The 10,578-nt window shown below is 34.5% G+C and overlaps 1 protein-coding gene across 1 annotated transcript; it reads right to left on the bottom strand.

Annotated features, from left to right (window-relative positions):
* Positions 1–497: 497 nt before the first annotated feature.
* LOC139857624 (protein NLP3-like) lies at positions 498–10,368 on the bottom strand. Its single transcript, XM_071846439.1, has 5 exons — positions 10,088–10,368; positions 2,863–3,368; positions 2,465–2,512; positions 1,393–2,374; positions 498–1,128 (listed from the first exon to the last, which is right to left on the bottom strand). The coding sequence occupies exons 1-5, from the start codon at positions 10,308–10,310 to the stop codon at positions 644–646; spliced, it is 2,244 nt and encodes a 747-aa protein (XP_071702540.1). The 5' UTR covers positions 10,311–10,368; the 3' UTR covers positions 498–643.
* Between the last annotated feature and the right edge of the window lie 210 nt (positions 10,369–10,578).

A 10,578-nucleotide genomic window follows, 5' to 3' on the forward strand; every position in this document is an offset into this window, starting at 1 on the left:
CAAAAGTTGGAGAATTTTGGGCAAAATTTGAAGGTTTTGGGGCAAAAAAAAAATCCACTGCGGGCAAAGTCGAAAACTCAAATTTTTTACACTGGATAAAAAAATCCACTAGGAGCGGGCGCCCCCTACCCCCAAGTAGTTTCGCTTCTGTTTTCGACTGTTTTTCAAACAATCTCAAAATATGAATGCTAGTGAAGTTTGAACATGTGATCTCCTTGTAAGCATATTTGAATGTCAACTAACCATTGGACTTTTTTGAGATGCTTAGATTGGTAACTTATTACTTATGTATACGTTTAAGATCCGCCGTAACATCATATTCCATTTTGAAAATTAGGTATGTGGATTCATTACACTGATTATTATTTTCATCTATGCTTGTAATGTCATTTAATCACATAGATTGCAAAAATAACATACATCATTTAATACGCATACAATAGTACAACCTTATAAAAAACCTTGTGTTTAAATACACAACTGATATAGTACTGACAAGTAGGAATTGGAATTTTTATTGGATGAACTAGAAATTGGGATATTACATAATAAATTCAAACAGTTGATTAAAATTTTGAAGTGAACAAGGATACATAAGAGACAACAATGCAATGCCACCATCCGCATACTTTTTTTTTTTAAATCAAACCTTCTCGATCAGTAATTTGATAGTACTGTTATCAGTCGAAAACCCTAGAAGACTTTGTAAGTCGGCATCCAACGCTAGGGTAATCATGTCATCGTCTTCGTCCTTATATTTTATATGAAACGTTGCAGAGTCTAACTCTATCCTTTGCGCCACTTGCTTTTTTAGTTCCGCTAAGCCCAGTGAAATCAAAAAAGGGAACTTTATTATATCTTTTTCAAAACTTGCCTTCACGGTCACAATCCCTGTATCCGAAACCTTGGCATTATTGTTTGTTGTATATTTGAGGAACAGTGTGGGGTCACTTAGGGCAGAGTCATCTAAGTTTTGTGATGCATGCTTGATTGAAAAGTGTTGTAAGTTTTCAATCAACAATGGATTTTGTATCTGTTTTAAACTATCAGGTTTCTGCTTGTACTTTGGAAACGGCCAACTAGTAATATCATTATCGCGACAAAAATGCTGCAGTGTAGTCCGACTCACTGAAAAGAAACAAAATGGACAAAATGTATGATCATATAACATTTTAAATAATTATAATTATTAATTATTAATAATTAATAATTCTGAATAATATCACTAGATAGCCCAGTGGTTAGGGGCATGAGTTCCTTGTAAGAGGTCTCATGTTCGAATCCTGTCTAGGAAAAACCTTTTACCTTTTTTTTTTTTTTTTTTTTATTAATTATGAATAATGAATGAATTAAAGACAAACTGAAAGCCATAAACAAGTAAAAAGGACTTGCCTCCAAGGGTCTTGGCGGCTTGATCTATCGGTACTCCAAAATGTTGCTTAACTGCTTCCATTGTAAGCGAGTCTATTTTACTCTTTCTTCGTTTTTTCAAAGGATTGCTATTTTCTCCTGCTGCATCACTAATGGTCTCACCCGGTTTTTGCATACTCACACTGAGATATGAGATGGTATTATCGTTTTTTGTTTCACCAACTACATTAATATCACCTCTTATAACATCATCCACAACCAATTGATCTGTGCGAACGGGGTAAATTGGTTCAGATGACACTTTGTTCGGGACATGTGTATAATCGCTTTTAGCATCATTTGCTACCATTGATTCTGAATCCGATGTAACCATATTAACTACATCTTCGGTGGTCTTTGTTGTGACGGTTGACAACATCCGTATATCCGTAGATGATGTAACAACTTGTATATTTGACGTGTCACCCAGTTCAAATCCATAAGTTGGGTCAAATTTTTGCTTCAATGTTTGCACCACATCTTGTACACAATTACTGTCTGGTAGAAAAAGCTCTAAAACGTAGTCGCTATTGTTTTCAACGTCATGCAAGAAGACTGCAAAGCAACTATTTAACCGACTCATTCGTGCATTGTACACCAAAGGGTAGTCTTCATCACCGAGTTTTGTTACATCTCTACAAAAACACGAACCTTTAATTAATAGCGCTTTTCCAATATACCCACGGGATCTGTCTACGTGTCGTTCTCTACATGCTTTCCAAAACGGCCACATCTTAAAGTTTTGAACATGAAACGGTAGACCAGTTGTTGACATGCATACTTTTTCAAGACATCTGGTATCAAAACTATTACAACTCTTTAATAGAACTTTCTTATGGGAAGCAAAACTGCTTAATGGGGATACAGCCCATGTCTGTGCAAGAGGTAACGTATGAGTTATGCACATATTTTTTAAGTTACTGAAGATTGAATTCATCGAAGCTTGTCTGTGTTCATTGTGAACCTGTATATCCAAGTCATCTATGAGTGTAAGCATTTCAAAGCATGTGGAATTGAGAGAAAGCATGGAAGTATCAAGAAAGACCGAACTCACGTTTAATCTAGGACGATGGAGTGCTTGGGGAGTTATTAGATCCACAGTCTGCAAATCAACAAATTTTGGACATGAGGATAACTTATAGGGAAGTGATCTGTACACAACCAATTTTTAGCTATACACAACCAAATATGCTTTTTAATGTTGTATAGTACAACACTGTAAAGGAGGTTTGGTTGTGTATGGCTAATAATTGGTTGTGTACGGATCAGTACCTAACTTATAACGTAAACTTATATGAAATGAGAATGCAGCGTGTATTACTGGTTTAAACAAACAACTTTCCAAAAAAAAAAAGTTGGTTTGTACAAACAACTCTACGAATTAATGGTTCGTTCCTAATTCATACGGTTATATATAATCGTTAGATTTTGAGAAAAAAGATGAAAACCTACCTTCATCGCTTTGTGAACTTGTTGAACCTCATAAGTATAATTCATATACTTTGAAGACATCAAGAGTTCAAGCACACCAACACATGGTCCTACGGTAGAACTAAACACCGGTAAAGCCAAATATCCGTGAAGATTACAACGAATTGCACACTCCAATCGAGGAAAATTTGTTGATGAGTAGGTAGTTATATCAGAAGTCCACTCTGGCAATCCTCGCTTGAATACTCGGGCAGGAGGACTAGTGTCTTCTTCGTCATCGCCTTTTTCCACAACAGAAGGGTTACATTCAGAATCCCGCCTATACGAACAAAGTCCTTCATCCCTAGCCCCAAGACCAAATGGTTGATCCATTGTTGCAAGTAACTGGTACTTCCCAACAAGTTGAGGGGACCAAAACTGAACAAGTACACGTTGCTCGCGAAAAAATAGAAGTTTTAGTACAGCTTTAATCCTCTCTTGTTTCTTTTGATAATGTGGGTCAATTGTGTTACCTTTTGGGTAGAAACCTATAGTTCAAAAGTGGCACATTAGAATCATGAATATAAATCTAATGGTAACACAACAACAAACCATTTTATTTCAAAATAGTTGCCAAATGCTGATTTCCCAAAAGAAGTTACAATTACAAAAGTCGTGAAAACAAAAATAAAAAGCATGCACCCCATTACTGTCTATTAACTTTTAATATATACGGAGTACAACAATTATAAATAATCATAATCATATAATATAATATAATATAATATAATATAATATAATATAATATGTAATAATATAATGTTGTTATGGCACCGAGTTTTTTGTTCACTTTACAGTTTTACCATTTACTTTTTAATATTATGTAAAACTCTCTCTTTATTTTTATATATTTATGAAAGTGGATAATTAATTTGAAAAACTCCAAAAAGAAAAATTAGAATATAGATAGGGGTGAGCATCAATACTTAACTACCGAAACCGAACCGATACGAGATTTGGTTTTATTTTTTATTAAATACGGGATGCGGTACTAACCAGTTCGTTACCGATATATACCGGGTTTCGTACAGAACCAAAATTTTAAACCTTTTCATTTTCAGTCATACTTAATATTACGTACTACAATCCATAAAAAAAAAAACAGATAGTGAGATCGGCTAGAACAAGGTGATACCAAGAAGGAAATAAAATCATTTGATTCAATTCATGAAATTGCCCACTATTATAAGTCGTACTAGTAAAGTATATATTTGCCTATTTAACTTATGCTAATAATTGTTAATAATTTTAACTTTACTCCCTACCTTTTTTTTTTTTTTTTTTTTTTTTTTTTTTAAATGTTGCTCTAGATATTTTTTTTATAAAATGCTAGCTACGGCTTGTCACTGCAAGTTTGAGGTACAAGTAAAAATGTGTTAAGAAATACTGGAAGTACATAATCTCGTTACTGTGAGCACATGGGCATTGGTTAATACTTTGGAGGATTTTCATACTGCCGTCAATGTAAGCTAATGTTAGGTTTTTTTTTTTTTTTTTTTTTTTTTTTTTTTTTTTTTTTAACGGCGATTCAATCTGTACTTACATTAGAAAAAAAAGTGGTATCAATCAAGTCGGTACGGTTCGGTATCATGGTCACCCTACTATAGATTTGGAACTGATGGAGTAAAATTTGTATAAAAAATACCACCTCTCTCTCTCTCTCTCTCTCTCTCTCTCTCTCTCTCTCTCTCTCTCTCTCTCTCCAAACACCCTTTCAAAAGTATAGATCTAAACTAAAATTCGCCACCTCCGACTGCCACATGAGAGAGGCGTCTTGGACCCTAGTTTCTCCACTTTATAAAGGACCACATTCTTATCTTTAGTCACTTTGAAATTTCTCACTGAACGTTATTCCATCCCCAACAATCTAATTGAAGCATCGCCAGGCCAGGATTAAGTCGGTGTCAATGTATTCAGTCACATGACACTCGGTCTCGACTCCCGCATTTTATTGTTCCTTCATGCCAGTTTCTTCAGCGGTGTTACCATACATTCCATTTTGTCACTAGGTCTCGGGCAGAGTGGTTTCATTATTTTAGGTTCAAGTTGTATGTTAAATTTTAAGGTCTAGGTTTTGTTGGCGGATTCATTATCGTTGGTGTAAGGTGTTTCACTTTTATTATTTGCATGTGTAGGTGTTTGGTATGGTAGGTTTAATGAGTAGACTTTTACGTAATCTTGTTTGTCCAAGGTCATTTCGCGTTTTCATCAGATTTTCACATGATCTTGCCATCAACTGCAATTCGCCGAATAACTGTGTTGAATCTTTTAGTTTAAGTGCGATTGCGAAGACGTGAATTTTTGATGTACCAACAGTACTAGTAATAGTTTAAGTTGTTATGTTGTTTAATCTGCTTTCTCATAGTGTTTCCTAGAATACTAACACGTTAGTGTTTACATTCTAGGTAATCCACAGCGTACTTTACTCACTGTGTTTCCTAGAATGTACTACACCTTGGTGTTTCCATAATGTACTTCATATATAGCATGTCCCAAGCGTCAAACATTGAACACGTCAGTGGTCCAACGGTAATCCCTTATGTACTTTATAGCAGTTCCAACGTATTCATACTTTAACCAATGTACTGACACAGATAATTAAATACCCTATGTTTGACGTCTTTTAACAAAAAAAAAATGTTTTAATCATGTTTACTGGTGGAAAAGCAATAGTTGATAATAATGTTTATAATCATAAATAGAAAGTATCATTAAAACAATAAATTCATCTCATAATTACTCAGCGACTTACACCACAACTGAACACATTAAAACTACTCGCTACTCATGACGATTTTTAGGTCTAGCATAAAAATAATATAAATTGTAATTAGAGAGATAAAGGAATGAAATAACCGTATATTATAACGAGTCGAATATTATAAAAGGTTGACGACTTCTCGTTCCGTTACAGACTCCTTTTAACGTGCTAACTCTAGATAATTATCACTTAATTAGTGCTTAATTATTTTCTTAATTCTAGAGAAAGAACGCCTAATGTTTAGAGTGAGAAAGATGTGTGAGAGTGCGAAATCTTGAAGTGTATTGATATAGGATTAGGATCCTTCTATTTATAGACTTAGAAGTCCTAAAAAATTTGCACTTGAGGTCGCTTCAGAACTTGCAAAATGATCCTTGAAATGTTTCTTTTTTGGTCATCGGATTTGTGAGTCAAAATATAGCCATTCTTAAAATCACATATAGAAATGCAATTTTGGCTGAGACCGGGCTAATTTGGGAATCTTGTGTCGGATCCGGTACCGTAGGTACCGAATTCATCCTACGCGGGCTGATCCGGAAGCTGCTACTGGCAGATTCGTTTCACATGGCCGGATTCGGGTACCACTCTTAGTACCGGATTCATCTTACATGCCCGGAATCGGGTGTGTCCACCGGATTGGGTGCGTTTTTTTTTTTATCGTTCATCGTTTTGGCTCTATTTTTCGTTATAACTATGTTTCTTCGATTCTTGCGCCATCGTCTTTTTTTTACCAAAAATCTTCAAAATAAACTAACAAAAGCTTATATTAGGACAAATTTATAATATTCTTAGTTTAAATAGGAGAGATATCGAGAGTAAAAACAGGACTTTTTACGCGTTATCGAGGACCATTAAGGATAAAAAAAAACTCCGCTCCTTCATACGTTTCTAACCTAGCAAGACACCTGAATCGAAGCACAAAAACACACAGAAGTAGCTGAAAAAACATTCACATGAACCAACTAATTTGTTGGTTAATAAAATGTCACGTCAAATACTCAAATGTTAAATGCCCGTGTGTTTTGATAATAAAAACAAATCCATATACGTATAAATATTGTAAATAACACAAGTTCATAAACCTCCATTTTTCTCTAGAAAACGACCAACACTTTTAAAATGTGTCGAAACGAGTCAAAATATAAAGGTCGTTTATTAAACAAGGAGTCTTCTACGTCCAAACCACAAACTGATCATTATGCTTGTCGTATCGAATAGTCAGCAGAAAAGCTCTGTTGTCTTAACGGAGAGACGACACTAAGTTGTGCTGACTCAATAAAAGTCAGAACCAAAAGTTGTGCTAACCAAAGAGGGGACAACACTTGAGTTGTGTTGATCCAAAGAAGAGGCGGCAAGAAAGTTTTGCTGACTCAACGTAGACTCATCAAGAAAGTTCTATTGACTCAACGAAGACTCAACAGGAAAGCTCTACTTCTCACTAAGAAGCAGCAAGAAAGTTCTGTAACTGGATCAACATAGCACAACTTATGCTGATCAAACCTAATTTAACAAAGGAAGGTTTTAAAAGCAAAATTTTTAAAACATGTTTTATAAACATTGTTTGAAAGACATTTTAAAACATTAACTTACACTTTCATTATGTATTAGGAAAATTTAGCACACTTATAATTTATCTTTAAGTGTTGACAAAATATTCCTATTCCGATACCATCTCTTAGTTCGTGTCTTAAACTTCAGTAATTAACAAAATGGTCATTTAAGTCCCAGTAGGAGTTATTCTCTCCCATTATTGGATAAAATATTAAACACATTTGTGCTTAGTATAAATTATGAATTGTTAATTGCTAAAGTATGCTTCAGTTACTTGAACCTACACACGTTTCAAAACATTGACCAAGGTCTGAAATTACCTTAACAAAGAAGTTGAGTTGATGAAATGAATAGATCATGAAAAAGATGTTTACTTGTTTGGTAAAGGCATTGTCAACATCAAAAAGCGTGGTTCAAGATAAAGTAAAGACATATCAAAAAAACCAAGAATACCTTTATATGTAACAAACTTTATAGGTGTTCCAATTCGGAAAAGAAACAAGCAAACATCTATGTCTGAATTCGAACGTATATCTTTGTGTCAAATAGTTATTTTTGAATTCAAACGACTACATTTCATGGACACCTCAACACGATCAACTTGAAGACCAAGCCAAGAATCGTTCATGTGAAGTCTTCCAAGCATCTCTTTCACATCTATAAAAGGAAGACACACTCAAAGCTTGAAAATTGTACCTCTCATATCGAGAATTCAAATATCAAAGTGATACTCCGATCTTCATTTGAATATTCAAGAAGGTGATCAGCGAAGGAGATAGATTCTATTTTATTTGTTATAATAGAATCTATTGTAAACTCACAGGTTAATATCTATTTTTGTGAGTTTGTAATTCGTAAACTACTTTCTTTGGAGCGATCAAAGGAGTAGAATAATACACATTGGAGAATTTTTGATGGTGTGATAAGAACATCATTGCACTTAATGATGCAACACTTCTTAAAGGGACCTAGGACGCTGATCATATTTTCATTCGGAAATTTATGTTTGTCTAAGGTGAAGACAAGTGTGATATATGTCGTTTTTGGAGTAATTAAAGATAGTGGTGATGTGGCTTATTGAAGGTCACTTGTTGTGAACGAATCTCCACTGTAGTTTGGATTAAAAACTTATTGAAGTTAACTCTCGACAAGGGTGTCGAGGAGTGAATTGAGGAGGATTAGTTAACATCATCCCCAACCAGTATAAATATCTGTATTTGTGTTCTCTACATCCGTTTATATTAACAAACAAACAAACATAATCGCTTCCGCGTTAAAACTTACTTACAAGATCGTTAATCTTAATTAGATCGAAAAAGTATTAACATCATTGATTAAGAACTATTCAACCCCCTTCTAGTTCTTACACAATCATTGAAAACAATTTAAGAATAATGAACACCAAAAACCATCCACCAATATCTATCAAACTCCGTTATACTCCTAATTCAAGCACACAATTAGCATATGAACTCGAGACTCAAATCAACCGTTACACCACCATCTCAACCATAGAGATCACCCCCATAAATACGAAGCAAGCTAGAACCCCAAGTCACGGACCCAACAAGTTGTAGATCTGAAGAAATGGAGAAACATCATGATCCCTCCAAACCGCTAGCCAACACACTTGGTGATGTAAGGGTGAACGGACATTTAATAACCATCGGTCGGGAAACAACCACTGGTCAGAAACCTGCCTAAAACGGATCCAAAACATAAGAACCTAATGACACCTCCAGACGCCTAAGTCCTTCAACCGAGGAGGACAATAAACACGACGGAAATGAAAAGAATTCATTGTCGGCGAAGATATGGAAAAAGCCAGGAGCAAACGGGAAAAAGAAAAATGTGTCAGTGAAGGAAATAAAAGAAACAGATTTGCAAGGAGATGGAATATGGAGAAAAATCGAACCTGAACGGAAAAAAGAACTCAGGTGAATGAAATTCTCCGAAAAACGCATCGCCGAAAATTGAGAAAAAGAAAATAAAATCAACTTTTTGGCGAGCAACTGAGCGAAGCGTTTCCATTAAATTTAACACGCACCAACTGAGCTATGGATATAAGCAAACTCTTGTATTCGTCGCCTGAAACTCAGAGTGCCTCCTGAAACTCAGATGTGGTCGTTGTAAAATATGAAAACAACACGATCTGACACCAGAGAGAGAGAGAGAGAGAGATTGAAAAAAGGAACTAATAGGAAGGACGATCGGGATCCGGACCATCAACGAGATGGCCGGAGATGTAAGAAAATGGCAGAGACCTAAGTAGATCTTCGGAACTATTCAATTTATGTTTTAGAACTATAGTCAAAGTTATTGGATAACATTTTGACACAGTTTTTGGGTGACTTCTATTGGACCAACTTATCGCAAAGAAAAACAACCGCTTTTGTCTTTTCTTAAACATCATACACCAATCAAACCATATTTACTTTTACATTTTACATTTTACATTATAATTATTCATTCCGTTTCAGTATTTTTTTCGAAATGTTTCAAATTAATTGTTCATTTTCGAAAGTAAATTTAATGAAATTTACAATATTGTCCTAATAAATTAATTAAATTACAAAGGTGAGAAAATTATCTAATTAATTGATTGAAGATAAAACTGTAAATTTAAAAAAAAAAAGTATAGAAAAAATACATGATATTTTTTAAGCTGTTTTTATCTGGACCTTGTCAACTCAACAATTAATTTGAGACGGAGAAAGTAATAAATTGTTTAACAAATATCAAATATCAAATATCAAATAAAATTAAAAGTATATAAAGAACTAAAAATAATCAACAGTTGTATTAGTTTTAGAGAACACAGACCTCTTAAGTAGTGTAACAAACATTGAAGGTTGATCATAAGAAACAGTAGAAATGAAATTGGGAAGAACGTACCGGAGTTTGTTGATTGAGAGGAATCAGATCGATGAATTTGCTGACATGGATCTCCGTTTTCAAAGACCCAAAGTGACGTCATGTATTTTGACTCACCGGAACATGCAACCGTCGGTCGTTCAACAGATATATTCTTCCTTAACATATCGGCTAGTTGATCCATATCTGAACCAGAACCATTTGATGATGATTTGCTTCCATCGAGTTTCATAAATGAATCCATGTCTAGTCCATTTAATGATGAATCTTCCTTAACATGTCTAGTTCTCTTTCTATGACAATTTTCTTTAGTGTTTGTTATCTTCAAAGTGAACTTTGAATCGTTGAATTATCATCCAAAGTAGATGGTGGACCAAGCAACTTATTTGGTTCACATGTAAATTTCAGAATGGGACCCATCACTACTTTCCATTTTTTTAACGTGATTTCAACGTTAATGTCAAGTCAATTGATTAACAGTTTTCGGTAGGGTATTCGAATAATAGGCCGGG

This window comes from Rutidosis leptorrhynchoides, chromosome 7, assembly GCF_046630445.1.
Source record: "Rutidosis leptorrhynchoides isolate AG116_Rl617_1_P2 chromosome 7, CSIRO_AGI_Rlap_v1, whole genome shotgun sequence".
Classification (NCBI taxonomy): domain Eukaryota; kingdom Viridiplantae; phylum Streptophyta; class Magnoliopsida; order Asterales; family Asteraceae; genus Rutidosis; species Rutidosis leptorrhynchoides.